General features: G+C 39.4%; 1 protein-coding gene across 3 annotated transcripts in view; it reads right to left on the bottom strand.

The window, feature by feature from the left end:
* Positions 1-448: 448 nt before the first annotated feature.
* CUNH1orf116 (chromosome unknown C1orf116 homolog) overlaps positions 449-25,233 on the bottom strand; it is a 40,984-nt gene continuing 16,199 nt past the window's right edge. For 2 of the 3 annotated variants that reach the window (XM_044446482.1, XM_044446473.1), the window contains exons 2-4: positions 5,403-5,550; positions 3,249-3,423; positions 449-2,720 (exon numbers count right to left, since the gene is read on the bottom strand). In XM_044446482.1, coding sequence (XP_044302417.1) covers positions 1,288-2,720; positions 3,249-3,423; positions 5,403-5,516 — 1,722 coding nt within the window. In that variant the 5' untranslated portion in view covers positions 5,517-5,550 and the 3' untranslated portion in view covers positions 449-1,287. The other variant, XM_044446490.1, reaches the window with a different exon arrangement.

A 25,233-nucleotide genomic window follows, 5' to 3' on the forward strand; every position in this document is an offset into this window, starting at 1 on the left:
AATTCTCATCCTGCTCTCAGTCTTATCCCCACAGCAACAACCGTGTGAGATAGGTTGGGCTGAGAGTCTGTGACTGGCCCAAAGTCACCCAGTGAGTTCCATGGCTACGTGAGGACTAGAACCCAGATCTCCTCAGTCCCAATCCTGCACCCTTAACCACTGTATCACACTGGCTCTCAACCTACACATTTACTCTGCATAAGTTCATCAACAAATGAGTAAAATAACAAAAGGTTCCTTGAAGGAAGAAATTAAAAACTACTGCTACATCTAGTATTATGGTGCTACCTCATTGCTACATCATTTAGATTGCAGTGCCTTGATATAATTAAATTTATTGTGAAGAACATCATGGTTAATATTTGCACTTCCTACAAACCAGGACCCCCAATCTACCCTTCTTCTCTCTTACAATAGGATGTCTCACTAAGCAAATATAATCCAAACATTTTCCATATAAAATAGTTTATTACTTAGTCTTTTTAAAGCACACACTTTTTATTTTAAAAATTTTGCATGATTTTAAACAACATGCAACCACTATTTGTTCACATAAATCAGGGACACCAAGCTAAACTGGAACAAATTCAATGTTGATTCTAGGTTTTTAAAAAAATCAGCCAACATTTTGAATCCACATTAGAGGGGAAATGTACTTCATTTTTCCCAAGTGGAGGCTTAAGAATCATACCCAATGCAGTCTTGGCAATTTATTAAATATGCAGCAAATGGATCATCCTGGGAGCTGTACAAGGCCTGCTGGTTTCACTGGCTTCAGTGTTTACACCATAATTATAGCAGGTCCACATTTTTTAAAAAGGATCAAAAATGCCCCATTGTTCTAGCCATATGGCTATCATCATGATACAAAGTTTTTGTATATCCAGAGTTCATTGTTTGCCATAATAATTACAACTGAATATTTACTACTTACCCCTTCTAGTTAAGTGCATATTACATATAGTCATACCTTGGTATACTATGTACATAACTCATCCTGTACAGGTGGAGGCATTTCTGGTTTCTATGAAGCCTCACCTAAATGGTTGAGTTAATTCACTTCTACAGAAGTTAAGATAAAAACAAAGTCTGGGTGAGATGCTAGTTCTGAGGTGCTAGTTCTCGTGCCAACAATCTGAAACCACTGCTGCTTGACTCATTGAGAATGCCTACACGTACTCAATCTATATTGCAATTCCACTCATTTTAAAAAAGGAGTGCATAAGCAAGCCAACTCTTTATCCACAATAGAGCACACCATTTTTTAAATTAGTCCAGCAGTTCAGTTTACTCTTTCAATAGGCCAAGTTTTTTCAAAGCCTCCTTTCTGTGCGCCTCTGTGGCTCCCTTAGGAGTGATTTTCACACTGACACAAGGTGGCTTGGGCAGCTTGGAGGGGTGCTGAACTGGATAAGATTTTCGTTTGTCATTTTTTTCCAACTCAACATTATATGTTTTGTTTCCCTTCAGATCAACAAAGTCTTTCCCCATGCCAAGGGAAGCTGGGCGTGGCCGGTTACTCCTGAGAAAGCTTGGAGTAATCTTATCAAAAAAGGACATTTTGCCAACTGAATCACTGTTCTTCACATTCTGGTGCTCAATGCCTGATGCGATATAACTGCCCAGACCCACACCTGAACGCTCCAGTGTGATGGATTTGAAATTTGCCTGCTTATCACCTGAGCTGTTGATCTCCCTTGGGTGGATTCCATTCCCTTCTACTTGGTCTTGCTGCTGCTCAGGTTGCTTAACAGGAGTGATGTCATCTGTATTTACACTCTCTCTACTGCTAGTCCTGGAAGACTCTCTTGGTTTTGAATGAGCAGAGGTTTTGGTCATGTGATCATATGGATCTTTTTCGTTATCCAGTGGGAGTCCCAGTTTCTCAAGAGCCTCTCTCCTGGCTCTGTTTTGTTCTTTTTGCAAAGAATGAGCCTTTTCCATGGAAATGTCACCAGTTGCAGCTCTAGGTCTACCAATGCCTGGAGTCAGCACTTTTATCTTATGATCTGGATCCACACAGAGTGACACAGCATTACTTTTACTGGTTTTGAGAATAATATTTGGTGGTAGTTTCCTGGGCTTGGGGGCAGTGGGAGGACCTCGCTTGAAGTTGCAATCTAGGATAGCTTCTTCCATTGAATTAGGCTTTTGATGATTTTCTTCAGCACCAATAATTTGTTCAGAACTCTTCTTGTTACTTTTAGGGGAAACAGGTTTCAGACTGACTTCTGAAGAAAGCTTCTGCTGGACAGGAGCAACCTCATGTGCCTTGGCTACATTGACATTCTTTTTAAATTCAGAATGAGGTACCACCCCACTTTCAGCATCTTTTTTGTCATTTTTGTCAAGAGGTGGTGACTCTAGTCCTTTTCTGTGGAGGTCCTGCCTGTGGTCCTGGAAAGGTTCAGGAGGTGGAATAACTACAGATTCCAAATCAGAGGTCCTTGACTGGATATTCATCTTGGATTGGTCATTTGGTATGCTCTGTATGTCATGCACAGGAGAACTCTGGGAAATTTGAGAAAGAGCTTTTGGTTCATCGGCATTAGAACCTCTTGCTTCAGTGAGGAAAACTGTGGGTGTCTGCATTGCATTTTTTGTACTATTGTTCCTTGGGAAACTGTGATGGCCTAGTTTTGAGGTGGCAACAGGAACAATGCATTTTTTGTTCTTTGGTTCAATGTTTGTATGCTTTCCAAGATGTTCTTGAGCCAACTCTATGATATTGGAGTGAAAAGGGGAGAGGAAAGACAAACTGGTTTTGACTTCAGTTTCTCAACATCATAACATGAAATATTATTTTGCTTTTTACCATGAGATGTTTAGATTGTCAAACCTAAACAATGAGCCCCGTCCAACTATACTACATATTAGGGCCTTTTCAGATGTTCAAACATGCCAATATGAATATGTACTCTGAGTGGCAGAGGACTTGCATCATGGGAGCAAGACCTGCCCTGGAATTTTGTGTACTTATTGGAACACATATAGAGAGGCTTATATGTACAGTTATACATGCAGAGGACTGGCTCCACGCAAATGGATCTAGTTTTCCAATGGCTGGTCTGCCATGTTACATTCTATCACCTCTGTTTAATTTAAGGCAAAAATGAAAGGCCAACTGAACATGGCTGTTACAGGTCACCCTTATTTATTTGCTTTTATCCCCCCCCCCCCCGAAACACACACACCTTTCTACCAAGAAGAATGGTGCTCCAGAGCTAGAAGGTTCTTCACAAGCTTACCTTTGGGAATATCTCTTGTAGGCCACGTTCGTGGATGCTTTGAAGGTTCAGTAGTGTCTGCCTCATCAGTAGAAAGTCCACTGTCTGCTTCAGTGTCCAAAGAATCTAATGTTTCTTCAAGGAACATAAGGCATTCTTTCTCCTCCACTGATAGATAGTCATAACCACTGTCACTCTTTAAGAGAAAAAAAATAACCCTGAGCAATATGAGCAAGGAGACATACAAGCTTACTGTTAAGAACAATGAATCTCATCTCCATTAACTTTCCACCCAGTGTGCAATTAATAGGCAGGGATTCTGTTTGTTACATTTATCGAGAAACACTACCAAATCTTTCTCATCAAGATTAATTAATTTAAACCTCTATTGGATGCCTTCCATCAAAAACAACCCATTAATGTTCTGCAACCACCACTATTGAAGGCATGGTCAATGATCTGAAATGCAAACAATTAATAGTGTCACAAGGTCTTCAGTGTTTAAAGATTTTCAGCCCTCTGGTTAATTTATGAACTGGACCTGTGTGTCAAACAACATTTAAAAACACACACACATTCAGTTTGGGAATTCTCATGTATAACATAAACGGATAATTGGAGTGCTATAGAGCTAGGCATACCTTAGGCCTCTCTTGCATCTTCCAGAGCAGCCTTTCCAAAAGTGGTACTTTTTTGATGAGCTGTACTACAGCTACCATCATCCCCAACAAGCATGGCCATTGACCTTCTAACTGATGATAATGAAAGCCATAGTCCAATACATAAGGATGGCATGTACCAGGAATAGATCTAGGGACTTTTTTTTTTTAAGTGCAGGTTTATTACAAAATTTGAAAGCAAGGTAGAGGCCATGCGATAGTGAAACTACTCTGGCCGTCCTTAATTATATGCACAGGTTGACCTTTAGTGTTCAATAGAATTAATAGAAGTTCAATTCAGAACTATAATTTGTGGTTAGCACATACCTAGTAAGCCTCACGTCAGACAGGAAGCAGTTTTTCTTAGTCTGAGTATTTGAGTACAGAACAAAGCAGGCATTGTCAGTGGATAAAGATACACACATTCAAGGGGCAGGAATCTATTCCACCCTAACATTAGAGTGACAGTATTAAACTGTGTGCAAATTTGTTCAATGTGTTTATAGAGCATTCTTGAAAGAATTTGTGAAAGAGAAGTATAGTGGCTGGAACTGGGCTAGGGAGGCGGATTCAAGATCTAAGGTAAGGATAGATAGATCAATCTATTTCCCGTCCTTTTGTATATGTTCAGTGGTAAATCAATTCAGTCCTATATTCTGCATTTGAAACATGAAAAATAGCATTAAAGTGGTTTTTTTGGGGGGGGGGGGAGGAACGTTTTTCATGTTTTGCACACAGTCTTTTCTTTAAGAGAAAACATTATTTTCATCAAAAAATTGCATTGCAAAATTCAAAGAAATGACAGCATCCTGATCTGCATATCAATCCAAAAAATAGGATTATGTCAGTTTGCTTAAAACTGAAGACCAAACAAAATTCTTCAGCATGGCGTACTAAAGAGATTGCATCGCCTGCACCTTGACAGGGACTCAGCCATCCACTCTTCTCCACAGCTCTCCAACCAAGAAGAAGGAGCTTGACTGGTATATTCTTCCCAGTCTGCTGTTCTTCACCAACTGATCTTTTTCTGTGCTTCCCATTTCCTCTATGCTACTCTAACCAACCCTCCCTGCTCCCAACACACATACACAAACAAAACTGTCATCCGAATTAAGAAGGCATTCTTAATGTGCAAAATTTTATAGAGGATGGTATAGTTGAACACAAAGTATAAACAAGGCTTGCTAATATCACCCATGTCAGTACTACAGAAAATTAAGAGTAGCTACATGATTCATACTTCTGTCCTTTTCATTCTGGAGGAAAGAGTGACTGATGTTTGCCACATAGGCGATCGTGTCGTAGCATTAATTTCAGAGGTAATTTGAGAGATGTCACTTGAATCTTTTTTTTTTAATTCTGTCTTACCTTGAACTGAAAATTTTTACCCAAAGCTACAATGGTGGTCAAAAGTTTCTATTTCTTCAAGATTTTAGCAATTTGCTACATTGTTTTATATTACAAGCTCCCTCAACCTTCTAGACTATATGGGAAAGATAAATGAAAGTAAATTTACCATTTCGGATGAACTGGAATTGTTACTGATCATACTGTCACAGCTGCCTACACTGCCAACAACTGCTGTGGAATCTGGGTCTGCTGTCCCTACCCACAAATCCTTTTTCGGCATATCACAAGACAGTAGCAAGTATGGCCCAACAACTCTGGAAAAGAAACACAAAATAAAATCATGAACATATACTGTAGCTTTAGTACATACTCCAAAAAGGTTAGCAATGGATGGATTTTGTTGGTTTTTGCATACAGCTATAATTTTTCTAGGAATTCATCAGGTACCTATTCAACACATTTAAATGCTGGACCTCTTATACGTACGGCAGTTCACAATAATATATAGAAAAATGTTGAAATTCACAGGTATTCATATCCACCAGGAAATATACTTGAATTATTGGTGCCATTCATTTGTCATGTTTCTATGGTTATGTCAATCATTTCTTCCAGATAAGGCCACTGCTACCTTTACACAGACTGATGCACCTGCAGACCCAATATTCATGAAGTTCAGATATGGTTTCTGTGAACTGAAAGTTCTGGACACCATTGCTTAGACAATAGACTTTGTTACATGAGGCTGTGTATTTACTTTCAGTTTTATAACAGAACTGAGCTCCAAGCAGTAGTCAAGGAGTGTTTTTTTTCCTACTTGTTTGTTATAAAGCCTCTAGCTGATATTGCATTATAGCAGAATAGTACAAATATGCATTGGAAATGCCATTTTCCTCCACTTCAAAAAATACCACATTTTCCCTGCTCCAAAAAACCTGTCAAGTGCTGATTACAAACAGAAGTGAAACTGCAGGCTCACAAGAGAACCCATAACCAACTGTGAGTTGGGAAATAGCCCAGAATGAATGCCTCATGTAGAAAAAGCTCATTGGCAGGGCATCCATTAAGCTAAATTTGCCAGACAAGAAGTGAATTTGGAATGAATTAGTTTCCTGATTCACAACACCAATCCATAGTAAGCCACATGTTTGTGGGGCAGCTCCAATTGCAACCACTGCTAGATTCAAAGATAAAAATAAATAGCCTGGACAGACTGGCAGGGTAGGCATAAGAGGCTGAGCTATCACCACATCATACCTCAACAGTAGTTGTAAACAGTACTTTCCTCTTTGGTGAGTTCTTCCTTATTGCATTTCCTGCTTACCCACCACCATCACTGATCCCAGCAAGATTGAGAAATGCCACATTGACAAAATTAGTTTTGCTTTTTTGCTACTCTTGTGGTTCATAAAAAGGATCAGTTACAGATAAATAATCTTTGAATTGCTGTAAGACACCTGGTGAAAGGCCCCCCAGCTGCCTCTGAAATGAGTTTGCCTTTTCAGCTTAACATCACTCTCACTATATTCAGTACCTAGCACTTGTGTGAACAACAGATACTACAGATATCATTTGAAGCCATTTCAGGAAAGACTGAGAGTTTAAGAAAGGACAGGAGAGGTCGCATGCCATGAGCCAGCAACCAAGACCAATGGGCCATAGTAATGATGGTATTTTCTTTAATTCTTCAAGTCTATCGATAGTGCTCAACCTTGAGGAAAAAGAGGAAAATCTGTGTGCTTCTTCTGTATTGTGCTTTGTGAGGATCAAGCTTTCTGTAGAAGCACATTCCTCGGGAATGATAAGGAAAACAGAAGGAAAGTCTTTCAAAAGAGTATGCCGCAATAAAGATAATGATAATGATAGAACTGCAACAGCAAAGTGCCTATGAACCAGCGGGAAATAGCAGATAAATGTTAAATAATTCAAGAATGTGAGCAGCTATAAGTTATGTGCCTGTTTACTCAGGGCAGAGGCCAGGGTGTGTATTTACCAGGAACACAGCCAACATTCCATGTGCGAAGGAGAATGCCTTAAAGAGACAGAACACACACGGTCAAAGTAAGATTAAGGATCAAGGTGTTTTAAAAAGACTAGGCAGACCTCTCCCCTGTTTTGGTTTTGATGCTGTAATGAAAGGTGACTGGTGTGGTTTGTATCTTGAAAGAAAGCAGGTGTCGTTCATTACTATGTACAAAACAGAAAGTTAGCTGTGTTGGTCCGAGGGTAAGTAGCCATCCTATTTTACAGAGGACAGGTCTTACTTGACAGTGTCCTCCATTTGAAGAGTTGTCCACTTTGAATCTAGTCTGGGGTCAGAATCACAAAGAAAATGAGCTTCCCATCAACAATTGACATCTGGAAAGGCACCTGGTCAATCTTTACCATGATGAGATGTATTTTCATTTAAATTATATTTAAATGAAAATTCTAAATGTTATTTCTAAATGTGCAACTATATATAAAATAGAACATGTCAGTGTTATGCACATTGTGTTCTCCTTTTGGCAATGTGTTAGTGACCATCCTAGGGACTCGTGGAAGACTGATGCATATGACAGAGTGCAAATAAGAAATGCTGGACCAGTCTTCAGAGAGGGAAATTTAAGGCAAGTCGAGAAATAGCAAGAGGAAAGTCAGAGAAAGCTCCAGTCAAATACCAGCACCAAAGGAAAGGTCAGCAAGAGGGCAAAATGATGGAGATGAGGCATCTGCCAGTAGGAAACCTCTCTATAGAAGTCCTCCACATTGTAATCTCAACAGACATACATTTTATTTATGTCCCACATTTTATGAAAGATGCTCAAGACAGCATGATTTGCCTCTTTTTTTAAAATTCAGAACAACCCTGCACTGAAGGTTAAGTTTTATGGCTTCCCAATCTCCTGCCATTATGACATACTAGCTTACCCTCATCTATTTTAGTGTCAGCCAGATTGGACAAGAAGTAATAAAGATATTCACTAGATATATTCAGCACAAGCCTCACACATTTGCATATTATTCTCTATGTCAAATCATGTCATCACACTGCTCATGGGAACGGACACATTGGGAATGTTCCACAGCCTTGCAAGTAGCTGTAATTTGCTGTTTGCTCTCCCACCTCTTGGTTTGCTTTATCCTACTTTATTATTATTTCCTCTTTAGAACTATGGCTAGACCCAAGCAGAATTATCTCAAAACCCTGATTTGCAAACTTACACAGAACCATTGTTTCAGATGGAGGCGGCAGCTGCTTCTGCTACCAATCAAAAGACACTACTCATTTCTGAATAGTTTGCATGTGTGTGCATGAGCATAAATAAAAAAGACTGAAGCTGCAGTAGGGAAGTGTGCAGGTTTCCAAATTAAAAATGACATTTTCCCAGTCCCCTGTAAAATTGCGTCAAAAAAGGAGGAAAGCTGCACAAGGAGAACTTCATCTGAAAGTGCCCCTAATCTCCTCCTACATTTCCAACATAAACAGGCATATTACCCAATCCTGAAGCATTCTCAGATGGCCTATGAAAAGTTCCCTCCTTCCCCATTTCATCCATAGTAAATCTCAAGGAAGATCTTCGCAGGATCATATCTGAGTCTTTTAACAAAGTCAAGCCATCAAGTGGATACCATAATGCAACCTCAGCTCAAACAACTAATGGGCTTGCCTCAGACTGTACAACAAAGCCAACAGCAAAAACAAGAAGGACCTCTGTCTCAGGTCTCTTCCTACCACACCCTCCCCAAGCTTTGTTCATTACATTAGGCCACACTGCCTTGTAAGGATGTGGTCACAAACTTTATATCCGGTAAGACATGTTTCCCACTTCTCTGTCTGTGTCACATCTTGCAAATTAATCCAGCAGCTGATGAGAAGAATATTCTGCTTAGCATGGGTAACTCGTATTTAAGCTCAGCAGTACTGTATAGGCCCTTTTCAAAAGGGAGCTCTATTTGCAAGTACTATGAGCTTAAGTATATCAAGGTGTGTCTGTCCAAAATATAAACAGCAAACTGAGCAAGTTGTACTGTCACTCCACTATACAGTATAATGCTTTAAAGAGCAAACAGCTTTATTTATTTTTTATTTATTAAAACATTTTAATTAGTTAGAAATTGGGGTCCATGTGTGCCAATCATAGAGTAATAGCCAAGGTTAGTCTAACCTAAGGCAGTGGATCTAATCTAAATAGAATGACCATTGGATTATACATCCTGTGACATTTAATTTTCACATAGGGAACTGCAACAGTATTTTACACAGCACCAGGTAAAAAGATATAGGCATCACTGTGAATTTGCCATAATGACCCAGAGTGATGCCACATTAGGGGAATTTTAGATGGTTTAAATGGTGACTAATGCCAGTCCAGAAAAACATATAAGGTGGCCCAGTGCAAGTTTCAGTGCTGCATCTGCTATGGCCTTGGCAATTGTCAAGGATGGCAGATGCTGAATGACCTGTGTAAGCCCAGCTCCAACACTGGCTATGTCCAGTCATGAATACTATTGCTGGGTCTTCACATCAAGACATTATACTCAACAGCTACATGAAGAATGAATTCCTCCTGTCAAAGACAGGCAGATGTCCTCTCAAGTTGGCTTGTGTTCTGGTGCTCCATACTAATGGCAAAAAAGTGACCAGCAGCCACTTAGGAGGGTTTCCCACATCATTGTGCAATGTCCAACATGTGCAGAAGGCAATTTGACCAGATGCTACTGTCTTAGAGCTGTACACTAAGTGGCTGTAGTTAGTGGCACGAGAGAAGACTTAGGAGTATGTTCCAGCATGGGTATCACAGTACAAAACCATCAAGGATCAAATATGCAAAAGTACAAGAAAGGAACAGATTCCCAGCAAGTCTATTGTAATAGCAGCAGAGGATTCTGTAGCAGTGGCAGATTAGTCAAAATAAATTCAAGATTTCTATGAATTAATACTCAAAGTTAGATGTAGTAATGGAATTCAGAAGAATTTAAATATCAATCACACTGATTCACAGGGAACCATCCAGCCCTGCATTTTTGAGGATCTCTCTTATTAACTCTTATTAAGGCAGAACGCGCTCCAACGGAGCAAAGCTCAGGGAGCCAAGGTTCCATTTGGATGCCAGGAAGCACTTCCTGACAGTCAGGACCCCGAGGGTGTGGAATGGGCTTCCCTGGGAGGTGGTTGAGGCCCCATCGGTGCGGGTGTTCAAGGATAGGCTGGACGTCCACATGGTGGGCATGTCGTGAGCGGAGCCGGCTGGTGCCGGAGGTCAGACTAGATGGCCTGGGAGACCCCTTCTAACTCACTCTGTTTTCTATGTTTCTATGTTTCTCATCAGTATGCAGATTCTTTTTCTTCTGTGCAGGGGTATGCAGATGAATTCTTAGAATTCTGTGCTCATACTGTGGTAGTTAATATCATCTGAATTTGCAGTTATAGTTTCAAATCAACACTTGTTTGATGTGCCAAAATACTTCTTTAGTTATCAGGAATAAATTTACTGTTTTCAGTACTAGACATAGTACGCCGGTATCTTGCTGCAAAAACTAAAAGAAGTAAATTTGCTTCCAAGGTCAAATGGATCAGTCTGATATTTACATAAGTGCTGTGAGAGTTACAGTCCAATTTGTCCAAGATTACTATGCAGGCTGTCCAAGATCTTGCTGGCAGAGAAAAGGAGAAGCTAGTATCATATTTTAAAAAAACAACCACTGAACCTGTAGGGCCATTTGAGTAGTTCAAAAGCCAGCTGTTCTACACACTTTAGGAGGTAACAAAGCTGTAGTTATTTATAGATCTAGAATTGTAGGCATTAAATATTAACTAACATCCTGAAACCAACAAATCATTGATACCAGTAATGAACAAAAGACTTAGAAGCAAAATGTTTTCTTGATATCCTGCTGTCTTGAGAAAATGAATTCAGGGTGTGTCCAACACTAAAATATCAACAGTGCTTATGTGAGCAAACTGAAGGAGGCAGGTTGCTAATCCTTCCTATGTGACCTTCAACTACAGAGGATAATAACATTTTAAAATCACTGAGTACCAGAACAGATTGAGAAAATAAGTAATTTCATATATACACACTTTTGGAGCCCTCAATAAACATTCTATGGCCAATTTTTTTTCTCAGATAGAAGCAAGGCACTTGAGTCTGCAATCAGGTTGCTTGTGCTACAGCTGTGTTCTCTTTAAACCATAAGATTAATGTGTTACATTCTGTAAGGCACTGGCCTACCATGAAGGTGAATCATAATTATGGTTCACTTTCACATGTGAAATTAAATTCCAGCTTTGATACTATTTGTTGCTAATTGAAAATTTTGGAGATCTAGGTTCCCATAGAGGCATGTAAAAGCTTAGTCCATTGCCCTGGTCCACTCGACAAGCATTAATCAAACTTGGATACATTCATAAGGAGTAACTGAACTATGCCAGTGCTAAGACAAGCAGGTGTTCCATGACTTTCCCATTCACTTCTACAGTTGCCATGCTATTTCATTATAGTATTTATCCCACACTTCCTAGGAGTTTGGGGAGTGATTTATAGTTATCCTCAGCAACCCTATGAGTAGGATAGGCTGAGGTCTAATGAATACCCCAACTTCCCCAGCTAAAGCTCTTCAAATGTATTGGTCATGTTGATGAGGATGGGGATGGTGAGAGTTCTAGTCCAACACACTAGTAAAGCAATAGGTTGAAGGAAACTGGGCTAGACCAAGATCACCCAGTCAATTTTATAACCAAGTGGAGATCTGAATCTGCATTTCTACTGATCCTAGTCAGACGTCAGCTACTAAGGTAGGTGGCTCTTCAACCCTCCTGAAATCAGAGCCTCCTGAAAGTGATAAAAATTACTAACTTAAATTACTGAAGAGAATGGTAGAAATTAAGATGTGTAATGAGGCCTTTTCAAGTGAATGATTCCAACATCGAGCTGCAGGACTTCCAACTCACCAAGATAAACTCAGCCAGCTGAAGCTTCATGTTCTTCTAGTTTTGCTTACTGCTAGTGATGGGGAAAAATAAGGTGAGTGTCATGCACCCAGCAACTCACATTACTTTGTATGTTCCACTTGCTATAAATACAGGCCTTTTATAGTATCACCCTTTAGTTACATTTCTAACAATTTGAGTCATTATTATGAATGAACTTTTGGGGACCATTAATTGGTTCATGCATTTCATCAAAAAATAGCTATCACACTCTGGAGACCATGTGAGTCAATCATGCAGATGTGGTTGTCTACAGTCTCCAGAACAGCTATGTTCTGCCAACGCACTGCTAGATCTTAGCATGCACCAAGAATCCCCCACCACCCATGTTCCCTGAATGAGCATTTTACGGTTCCCTCAAGCAGAGGCTCATGTAATTGTCTTTATTTTGCAGGGATATTTATGGGCTTGCCCCCATTTAATTTCTAACACATGAAACTTAGCGAATCAAACCTTACAACAGCAAGTAAAATTCATGTCAATAGCCCTATTTAAGAACTTTAAAAGAAAACAGTTGTGCCCTATACACTCAGAAAACATGGCTTGTAGATGAGTTATATAAAGGAATATGATAAATATTAAATTATATATGGAAAATCAATATAATGGAAGTATTGGTGGGTGTACACTAATATTAATATATACCTCTGAATTCACCTATATAGATGAACACTTTTTACACCAGTTTGTCAAACATTTCAGAACAAGACTCAGAAGGTGCCAAACATACGTGCACAAACAGTTCAGTCACAGACATTCACCTTTCTAACTGCATCTACATACATAAAAGACAACACTCTTATTATTAACACTTGCAGGTATCTGCATAGTCCTTGCAGCCTAATACCAAATTACAAGCATGCGCCATTCCACCTGCCTAACATATTTAACTCATAAGGAGCAGATTTCCTCCTGTATCTCATGTTATAAATCTGGAAACATTTATTTGAACCCTAATTACTATCAAGTCAAAGGAAGTTTTCATTCTCATCAATGAATGTAGCAATGTATAACTAGCATTTGCATCTCTCTTTTTTAAAGCTGTTCCCCTGACAATCTTACTAAGAAGACAAAGTCTTGTTTCATAACCCGGAATAGAAAGAATTAGAGAGCTATTTCTCTAGTTATAAATATTTAAAGACTAAAAGGAATTTTTAAAGCAACAAGGGTTCTTCTGAAGCTGTCAACAATATCCCCTCTGACTTTCTTAAGGAAAGGTTCCCTTGTATATGTTCCCTTACCTTCACAGAAAATATCTCCAGTCTGCATGATTTTTAGCGCAAATGTATAAGTAGGAGGAAAAGCAAGAAAGATAACACAAACAGATAAAATCTAAAGCAAGAGCGGACAAGTTTCTGCTTTTGTACTGAAATGCTGGAACAGTTCCTATCCTCCTAAGCAAATATAGTTAAGTTAGAGTTTAACTCACCTTTACTTAGAAATGAAAGCAATTCCAAGTGCTCTCCTAAGCACCAACAAGACCAAACAAACTATACCACCTTCTCTGTTCTCTTTCTGACCTCCCACTGACTTACCTAGACAGGTAAATTCCTCCTCTGCCTTTCCTCACTCCACCCTACTGCTGACTTCCAACCAATCACATATCCTCTTCCAAACTCCTCATTCCAGCTGTTCCTCAAAGACAGATTCAACTGCTGTTAGCTAACCACATTTTTTTCAGTTCTAAGCTTTAGTAGCTAGAAGTGAAACAAAACAGGTGAAGATTTTATTTTAACTCTGAAATGTTTTGCACCTAAAACAAAACTTTGCATGCCACACATTATTCCTCATTAAGAAGTGAGTGTACGGAAAAAATGAGGCTCGTCTTGTTTTTGTGTAGTACACAAAATCAGCCCCTAACTACTAAAGAAATATATGCATTAGATCCATGCTTAGACATAAGAATATATCCCAAGTTATTTTCTGTCAACTGCTCTGAAATGGAGCAAGGGGGTACTCATAACTCTGGAAAATGAGGATATGTCCTTGGTTCTCACCTATCATACACATCTGGCTTAGAATTATTATTATTATTATTAAAAAGAATTGATTTCTTCCCTTCTCATTCCTCAGACCCTGCCCAATCTATGTTGCTGTCTGAGGTAAAAGAACAAGATGGTACCATTCCCATTCCAGGTATAAAAGCCAACTGGGATGGCAATTGAATCTTTCTTCCACAGTGGAACAGGATCTTCCTATACATTTGAAGCATCACACTAATAAGGAGGCTTCCTTAAGTTACAGGCTTCTCTTCCAACACTTTGCCAATCCTTGCTACCTGTTGCTTGAGACAGCCTCTTCATTCTGCCTAATAATGGGGCTGTCCTTGATAGTCTTTAATAATACATCTAGCCTGCATTACCAATGCCTTTCCTTTTATACCCAGGGAAACTAGGAAATGGCATGAGGAAGTGACTTTCCTTTGTGAGTGGATGGCAGATCTGGGAACTGATTTTGTGACTAAAATACAGTGGAAAAGAAGTGGCGGGTTTGGACGTAGGTCTGTTTCTTGGAGTTGTTAATCAGAATGGCTGCACATTCACTGGGGCTTAGTGCTATGGGAATGTGCTTAGAATTAAAGCCTTATTTTCATTTCTCTGATCCATCAGACTTTTTTGTGTGATGCTACAGCTCATTCAAATTAATTGTATGCTGTTATATATATATACACACACACACACACTATATGTTGTATATAATATGCTACCACCTGGCTGTTATAGCACCTATCACATGATAGGCTAAGTCACAAAAATGTGAAACATTAAAAGTAATTGACAAATTTCATGCTTTGTACCCTCAGAAACCCACTTCTGTATCCGTCCATATCCAGAAGACTGCCTGAGTACCTGTGTAGTACAGGGTTTTCTAGGACAAGTTGTAGCATGCAATATTAGGTCCCTGTCTTATGCTTGCTTATTCAGGTGTAGGTCCCATTAAATTCAGGGGATCTTGGTCTCAAGTAATCATTCACAGGATTGCAGTCTTTGGGGCCTAGCTGCAACTCCAGGCAAACCTTAACACATACTGAACATATTATTGTGACTATTTATTACAAGAGATAATTGTGGGCAGGGGACCACCTTGTGTATCTGAGAACTTGTTCTGATGGAGATATGTGTGACAGCTGAATGCTTTTGGGTGTGGGGTGGCTTAAGGGCCTGCAGTTATGAGATGCATAAATGCAGAACTCTGATGTTGTGATTCAGAGCAACTCTGCTACTACAATTCAAGTTGGATGAATCACAATTTCATCTGTGGTCACAGGTAATATTTACACTGTGGTGACATTAGCACAAATTAAGCAAATAAAAACACATAGAGTGTAATACTTGAATGCACACTAACTGAAAAATAAAACACTCCAAGCCACAGAAGTGATTTGTGTCTCTAGTGACAAAGTTGGATCTCCACATACACAAGCTACAGACTTCATCTTTAAGGACAATGCAACTCCTTCCAGAACAGGCTGCTCACTACTCAAGCTAGATGAAGCTCTGATAAAATGCAGTTTAATAATCCTACAAACAGCGATTAGCCAGCTTTGCTAAGCTGGAAAGGTACATGCCTGCAGCTGGATGGGTGACCACATATGGAAGTGGAGAAGGGGGTTGGACATGATCATCTTGTAGGCCTCCTCCTACTGTATAATCTATACTATTCTATTCTGTTCTGTTCTAAGTCTTCTGTTTTAAATAAGCCCTCTCATTTAGAGACATGCAGGGGATCAAACAGGATGAGATGCCAGAAACATAATGTTTGAAAGATGCCAGAAGCAGACCTCATCTGCTTATGAGATGCCAGAAACATATTATTATAGTGGAAGATGGACTTTTTGGCTAACACAGTAGTATTTTCCTCCAAGATACAAGATGAAACTACTTTTTGAAAAACGATAACTATCCTCACTTCCCTTATTCTCTTTCATGCCATCTCCCTCCTTCCCAAGAAGCAATATTTTAGATCAAGAATGATAGTGGTACTGCTGGTACAAATCCCTTTAAGCATGATTCCAGAGGGACAAATCATGGTGCCATAGTGCTACCAATTAAAAGTAGTGATGGACAAATTTACTCCAACAGAAATCATAATTTGCTCATCACGTCACAAATTCCTTGGTCCAATTCTTTTGTATGTATATAAATTATGGCACATGTTCCTCAACAAATATATCCTGGGAACTGAAGTAAGACATTGTGCTATGTGCCATGATGCCACTATTTTCCTTAGGTTACCTGTTTTCATGTATCATCTTGTTTATGCTACAGCTGCTATGGAGCCATGAGAGACAGAAGGAATGGGAAGAGGCACCTCCATTTGCTGAAGCCTAGATCTCTTCCTCATCTGCCAGCCTATGTCTTAGTTATTGGTGAATACTAACCTGTGTGGCTGCTTTTTCAAACATCATTTGTTTGTTGAAAGGCTTCAAATCATCTATATTGATTGGTTTGGAAAAAAGTAACTAAAAGTTGTGTATGGACATTGCAAACAGGACTTCTTTATCATATTGAGAAAGTAAGGGGTTAAACCAACATCAAGACTTACATAGGAATGGTGAAGATTGGATGCTTAGTCATGCTGGTGCAGAACAAGCATAGCAATTCATAATGAATCTCAGTCTGAAGACAAGAATATTAAAGTTTGTTCAGTAGCCCTGAAGGCTTACTCCATGTATGAGCATTATAAACACAATAGATTCCTTCCAATGAACTATCTAATTTCAAGTTTCAGCAGAATCACCATTTGGAACCTATTTTGTCTGATTTTTGCTTAACAGCTTTTTTACAGTTAGAAAAAGTGAAAGCAGTGAGAAGACACAGGAAGGTTATAAGTAGATGATGATGTCTGGATTCCCCATAAAATGCCATTAATGAGGAAGGGTGATGGCACAATAAGAGCTTCACCCTAAGCTGCAGCACAGCACAGCTGTGAGTGTCCGCCCCCCCCCCCCCACACACACACGAAGACAATGGATTAATAAAGGCAGTTCTTTCTTATGTTCCCATTGAGATTACCAGGCTACTTCAGAGAGAGCAACAAGTAGTTTCAGAGGCAATAGTTCCATTATTTTGCTGCTTCAGACATTTAATGAGTATTAACAGGCACCACCTTCATTTGGCATGTTGTTCTTCTGCATAGTTTGTTGATGACACCCTTCAAAGAGAACCCATAGGTTTGTCTCCAATATGTTCATACCTGTTAATTAGCTTCTCCTAAGATGTTCCTTGAAATGCATTAGTTCATCACAGATTTATTATCTTAAGTGATGAACATGGTGTGCTTTACAGATCAGAGACAGGAAGATTTGAAGAGATTGGTTCTTGCATTCTCCCTTTTCAAAAGAGTACGCCACTTACTCAAAAATCAAGCTTTTTCCTATGTGTGACTAACATTTGCATAAAGCCCAGCAGATTTCAGCATGAGCAAACAGCTCCAAATTCACTGTCATCTCACAATTTGCTACCTATCCGTTTTATAAGCACTATGTAATTCCAGTAGTCCAATAACATTTTTTGCAAGTATCAAGTAATTGTCTGAATTTTTTATGCTTTTACATTCAACATAGTAATCAGGGTTAATAATTATAATGATAAATATAATGAAATTTGGGGAGATTTTGTAAAAGCAGTACTGATGGAAGGTAAAGGTTGTAAGCCTAATCAAGATTATATGAATTTTTTTGAGGGGATATGGGTATAATTGAAGTATACTATATACTGTTGTTATAAAATATGAACTGAAATGGAGGTATTATTGGCCTCCTGGTGGTGGGGGCACAGTGTTATTTACTTCTTTACTCATTAGCTTGGTTTTATGTATTATATTATTGATATTTTGAATGGTACATATTTGTACTCCGGATGTTTGTATTTATGGTTTTATTTTTTTTCTCTCTATTTAAAAAAAAAAATGGCAGGAGGAGTCAAGCAAGAACTTTCCCTGGAAGTAAAAATGATGAAACTGAGGCTGTCATCCTTTGGGCAAATCATGAGAAGGCAAGACTCATGGGAGAAGACAATATGCTAGGGGAAGTCAAAGGGAGAAGAAAAAGAACTACTATGACATGGATCCATTTTATGAAGAAAGCCACAACTTTGAATTTACAAGAGCTAAGCTGAGCTGTCAAGGGCAGGATATTTTGAAGTCATTTATTTATAGTGTCATCATAAGTTGGAGACAACTTGATGGCATGTCACAACAACAATGCTGAGATTCTTGACTTTTTTATACCATAACATTCACATGTCCAGTCAAGAGCAATTATAGTCAACCAACTGCATTGAATTATCAGTGATGTATTTTCTGTTACATACAACTATTCTTTAATGGACAGGTCTAAAAATTCTACAATTCAATTTTCACCTAGAGATACAGAATATTTTTCAAAGACCCCTCTACTTTGACCCACACATACCTTCATGCATAGCCTCATTTCTTAAGGAAGCTTTGATTTTTTTCATATTTTCAAAACAAAATTGAATGTGTCATCAATGAACTTCTGAACCTGCTGATACATATAGAATATTTTCTGCTGACCAAAGTCTTCTCTCAGTTTATGTTCCTTATTCAGTCCCACCCCTCCTCTTACAGGTGCAGGGAACTTGTTTAAGTCCCATTGAAATAAAGAACTATTAAAAAAACAATAATTAAGCAGGCATTTTTTCCTGGTTGGGTAACACAAATGGCTGCTTGTAAGATGACTGACATTTTAAACATATTTAAATTCTAAATAGCAAAACCACAAGATGAACTCATTTTTTTCACTTTTACAATCATTTGTCTTTCATACTAACTTTGATTTACTTAATAAAACTTCCACTGCATTACAGAAACCATTCTGAGACCATTACAAATATTGAAAGTGGAAAATCATACTATTAATTGTTGGTGCATGTTGCAAACATGGCACAAACTTTTCAATAATTGTTAATATAGGGACATTTTTTATCCGAAACTGGGTTGTTGAATTTAATTTGCATTTCCCTGAACTACCTCTCTCCTCTGCACATCATTGAAGCAATGTTCTGAGTTGGCACACAAGTGTCATCTCTGTATATGCTTAGTATTCCATTTCCTTAATTATTAACTAAAACGTGCTTTGATAAGGATTGGAATAAACCAACAATTCCAGTTCAACCAGTACACTATGATATGAGAAATTCCTGAAAATTTAAAAAACCCAAATAAATGAAACTTTTCCCTCTCTGCTGGGCAAGGTGCAATTGCACCAATTAAAAAGGTTACATTATTAAAAGCCACACTTTAATACTTACTAACTCCAATTGTATGTACTTTAAATCTGTATAATTTCTAATCCAAGCAATCAAAAGGATTATCTGTATTGCAAGGCTTTGTAATAGGTATCTGAAAGTCAAATGCTTCAAAACATAATGCCAACCATTGAATAAGGGTATTCTATTAAAATTTGATGAAAGCCATTAAAAGACATTAAAATTATCAAATCTATACACAACAATTTAGGCCTGCCATGGTTTGATAACTGAGAGCATTCCATGGACTTGCAAACTCTGCATTCTTTTTCTTTTTACCACTGATGTCATTCCCTGCTTGGGGAAGAATTCATCTGAGAAGAAGAGGAGCCATCTCTGGGGTTTCTCCGCCATCAAGAGCCAGACATTGAAGTCAATGTCTAGATGAATGACAGAAGAAACACAGGACAGGTAAGAAGGAAAAGGCAACAGAAACAAGGTCAGAAGCCTGAATGCAACTTTTCAGCAACTATCACATAGAGACAAAAAGAACTACTACAATGATCAGTGTATTATTTATTTATTTGAACCATTTTTATCCCATACTTTGCAACAAACCTCAGGATGGCTTACAAAAATAGTAATATAATAATACAATTAAAACATTCAGTAATAATGCGACATGAACAACATTTCACACTAAAGAAAAGGAGGAAAGAAAGGAAAAAGAAAGGGGAAAAATGTGACTGTAAAATTATTAATTATTATTAAATTTTTGATTATATTTAATTTTATTCCAATTTTAATTATATTTAATTTAATTTTAATAGCAAAAAAAAGGAGGGGAAAGAAGCAACCTCTTTCAGAAGATCCAAGACAGCAAAGGGAAATTCAAACCTAGATTAGGAATGCTTAAAGACAAACAGGGGGGCACACTATCTGACTGGGGATGGGACAGGGTGGGGGAGGGGGAGAAGACTTTATAGGAGAATGATACAGAAGAAGTGAAAGCCTGACAGACTCCTTCAAAGAGGAATCCTATGAGGAAGAGCCTACAATATTAGAATGCAAAGTGAAAGCTGCACTGAAAGCACTAGGAAGGAATTGAGCAGCCAGAATAAGTATGTTACCAATAGCAGCATTCTGAACCGCAGAGACTAAATTAGTCCAAATCATGGGATCATACAGCTGGAAGAGGCCTGGCAGGCCATCAGGTCCAACCACCTGCTCAGTGCCAAACTCAAGTCGCCCAACCTGGCCCAACCTTGCTTAGCTTCCAAGATTAGGCAGGTTCAGGCATTTCAGGCTAGTTCCGATACTAACAATACTAAATCCTAACAAGAATATGCCACCAAATAGGAAAAAATACAAAAATGGCACTCAGACTGGAAAAAATCATTATATACCTCAATCCCCAAGAAAGGAGATGCAAGGACCATTGCACTGATTTCCTATATAAGCAAAATTATGTTCAGGGTGTCACAAGACAGAATACTACCCTGTTATCAAGTGAGAAATGCTGGATGTCCAAGCTGGATTCTGAAAAGAAAGAGGAACTAGAGATCATATTGCAAAGCCTTAGACTGCAAATCACAAGCAGCTATGGATGGTGCTGAAAGAAATATTGTGCCTCAGCACATGGTTGTCCTGATGCATTACCTATATCATGGACAAGAATCTACAGAATATGCAGAAACAATAGGTAAAGGTGTCAGACAGGGATGCATTTTATCTCCTTATCTGTCCCGTCTGTACATAGATCAGAAAGAAAGCTGAATTAGGATCAAAGAATGGAGTGAAAATTGGTAGGACACATCAATAAAGAGGGACTGACATGAACATTAACAACATTATGACAACAGAATCATTACAGAGCTTTTCTATTAACAATGAAGAAACAGAAATTGTGAAAGAGTTTGCGTGTCTTGACTCAGTCATCAATTCGAGGGAAGACTGTAGTCAAGAAATTAAAATAAGTGAAGACTTGGAAAGACAGCACTGAAGGATCTAGAAAGCATCATCAAGTGTAAGGATGTTTCACTGGAAACCAAACAAAAATAATCTAGTTATATATTTCAGATCGCTATTTATGGGTGTGAAAGCTGGAGAGTGACGAAAGCTGACAGGAAGAAAAATTGTGTTTGAAATAAGTTGCTGAAGGATACTTTTGAGAATACTCTCGTGCAACAAAAAGACAAACCAGTAGGTCCTAGATCAAGCCAGAACTTTCCCTAGAAGCAAAAATGACAAAATTGAGGCTGCCATATCTTGGGCATGTCGTGAAAAGGCAAGACTCACTGGAGAAGACAATCATGCTAGGGAAAGTTGAAGGCAGAAGATGAAGATCACCAAAAATGAGATGGATCAATTCCATAAAGGAAACTATAGCCTTGAATTTACAAGAGCTGAGCCGAGATCTCAAGGATCGGACACTTTGAAGGGCATTCACTCATAAGGTCATCTTAAGTCAGAGATGACCTGACAGTGCATAGCAACCTAAATTAGCCCAGCTAGCACCTGCTCCCCATCAAAAAGCAGGGTATTTCAACCCAGTGTTTTGATTTTTCAGAATAAGAACTGGTAACACAACAGAGCAAGGAGTTATTTTGAGGTAGGATAACTGGACAGGATTCAAGAGCAGCAAAACTACAGCAGGCAAGGCAATAGAGCAAGGCACAGCAGGAACCAGATCCAACAAATGTTAACTATGAGATAGGAACTGGAACACACTGCAACTAGCAGGAGGACCTGCACTGCTGAGGTGAGATAGCAAAGCAGGAACCAGAATCAGATGAGGCACAAGAACTGGATCACAGCACAGGTAACAGGAAAACTTGTATCGCTAAGGCATCCAGTGAAGGGAAGAGCCTGCTCTTATGTAGCTATTCCCCCAGGTCTCTCATCTGGTGCTCATCAGGAGACTGAGCACTCCTGCAAATACTATGGTTGCCATTCTGGTTTTGGTTGCCAGATGAAGCCCTGAATTAGCCCAGATCCTGACACCTCCCTGAACTTGGATGCCCTTGCCCAACCTGGATGCTTGGTACAACTAATCTTACAGCCTGACATCTGGACTGGACCAGCTTCCTCGTTTGAAGCCTGGATTTGGCAACCTGGACTTGGCAACTGGCAGGAATGCTAAGACAGGGCCAAGCATGAGAAGTCTACAAACTGAAGAGGTATGGATTCTTCAGTACTTCATAGAATTGTAAAACAGTATTGATGCAAGGGGCCAATGGGTCCTATCCCCTATTCAGGGCAGGACACCTCCATGGCCATTGCTTCCATTGTCATACTACTCCATCCATCAGGGAGTTCTTCCTGATGTTTAGCCAGAACCTGGTTTCCAGTAACTTGAGCCCATTATTCTGCATCCTGCATGCTGGGATGCTTGAGAAGAGATCCTGCCCTGCCTTTTTGTGACAGCTTTTCAAGTACTTCCAAAGTGCTATCATTTTCCCCTTAGTCTTCTCTTCTCAAGGATAAACATGTTCAGTTCTTTCAATCTCTGTTGAAAGGGCTTTGTTTCCAGTCCCTGGATCATCATCGTTTCCCTCCTCTGAACTCTTCCCAGCTTGTCTGCATCTTTCTTAAACTAAGTCTAACTAGTGCTGAGTAAAGAGGAACTAGTGTTTCATGTGATTTGGAGATGAGATTACTATTAATGCAGTCTAAAATAGCATTTGCCCTTTTTTGCAGGTGCATCACAATGATGACTCAAATTCAACTTGTGATCTACAATTCCAATATCCTTCTCACTTGCAGTATTCTTGAACCAAGTATTCCCCATCTTGTAACAATGCATTTGGTTTGGGGGGTTTTTCCCCATAGATGTATAATTTGGCATTTGTCCCTACCGAATTTTATTCTCTTGTTTTCATCGCATTGCTTCAACCTATCAAGAACAGCTTAAATCTTCCTTCTGTCTTCCAAGGTATTATTTATCACATCTGGTTTTGTTTCATCTGAAAATCTGGTAATTGTTCCCTGCACTTCCTCATCAAAATCATTAATAAAAATGTTGAAGAATACTGGGTCCTGGATTGAACTCTGCAGTACTCTACTTATTACTTCTCCCCAGTTTGAGAAGGTACCATTGATAAGTAGTATTTGAGACCTATTCTGTAGTCAACTGTGGGTCCACCTGATAGTTGTTCTATCCACTTTTAGCTAGTTTAGCTCATCATAACCCTAACTCATCATAACCTTCACTGTTTCTTTTATATTTTAACAAAAGCAGTTTTGATCAAATATGAATTTCTATTTTTGCTGGGAAGTTTCATAATGAAGCACCAAAATCCATTTTCATGGATTTTTCCCCCATAATTTGTCTATCTCCAAGGTAAGTTTTACTTTGACTAAGTTTTCCAGCTACCATATCTTTCTTCATTTTCATAAAACATATTCAGCATTTTAAAAAAGCACCTAATCTGAATAAAAGAGAAACCCCTGGAAGACTATCCCAAAGAGCAGAGGACTGCTCAGAAAAACTCAAGGTTGGGAACAGTGCTTCAGCTTCAGAAAGGGCCATCGATTTGAGCACCAACACTACTGAGTAGTGTATGACTACCCCACACCAGCCTCTCACAGCCAGCATGGAAAGAACTGCACTGGCTGTCCTGTGATGTCAGAAAAGCATCTTGGAAGAGAAAAAGGGTGTGTTCTGGTTGGTGGGAAGCAAACCAGACAGGTCTTCTCCAGCCTCCTTCCCTCCAAAATGGTCTTGAAAGCTGACTTGAAAAACCTGTGTGGCAAGGTTCACCAAAGACAGAATGGAGAAAGGCAGGTTGCTTACTTGTAACTGATGTTCTTCAAGTGGCCATCTGTGCAGTCACACATATGGGGTGCTGCACCTGCACAGTGCCTTTGGCCGGAAGATTGCAAGCTAACAGTTTTTGGCGGGAAAGCTCCACTCCCCCTCCCCCATAGCCTATAATGAGCGGAGCGTCCGCCATTTTGTTCAGTCTTTGATGACCGAACGTACGCCCCCATGTGGAAAAAACTGTCACTACTAGATGAGAAAAAATCGGTACCGTGAAAAAAGAGAAAGCATCAGTACTGATGAATATGTCCACTCACCGACACCGAGCGTGGCCAGTGGGTGGGTTGTGTGACTGCACAGATGGCCACTCGAAGAACATCAGTTACAGGTAAGCAACCTGCTTTTCTTCGTCGTGGCCTCTGTGCATCACACATATGGGTAGATTAACAAGCTTACCATAATGGAGGAGGGGAGGTGTCCTCAACAAAGAACAGATGAAAGAACGGCTCTGCCAAAGGAGCAATCTTGTCGAGCCCGAACGTCTACACAATAATGTCTGGCAAAAGTGCAAGGTTTCGCCCAAGTAGCAGCTAGACATACATCATCAATCGGGACTCCCGATGCGAAAGCAGATGAGACAGCAACAGCCCTAGTCGAATGGCTTCGAGGAGCTGTGGGTAATTCAATCTTAGCCAGTTGATAAGATAAAGTGATAGTATGGACTATCCACTTGGAAAGTCTCTGCGGAGTGACTGGAGCGCCTTGATCTCTGGTAGAATATTTAATGAATAGACTATTTGAGCGCTGAACAGATTCCGTCCTAGATCTGTGGAAGGCTAAGCAGCGCCGAACGTCAAGTGAGTGCAGTGACCTTTCTAACAGAGTTGACGGAGACGGAAAAAATGCAGATAAGATAATATCCTGTCCCATATGAAAAGATGTGGCCACCTTAAGAAGAAAAGATGGATTGAGCCGCAAGACGACCTTTTCTCTGTGAAAATTCAGGTAAGGAGGGTCTATGTGGAGAGCGCAGAGCTCACTGGCCCTTTGG

The sequence above is a fragment of the Varanus komodoensis genome, unplaced genomic scaffold, assembly GCF_004798865.1.
Source record: "Varanus komodoensis strain SLA01 unplaced genomic scaffold, ASM479886v1 scaffold1, whole genome shotgun sequence".
Classification (NCBI taxonomy): Eukaryota; Metazoa; Chordata; class Lepidosauria; order Squamata; family Varanidae; genus Varanus; species Varanus komodoensis.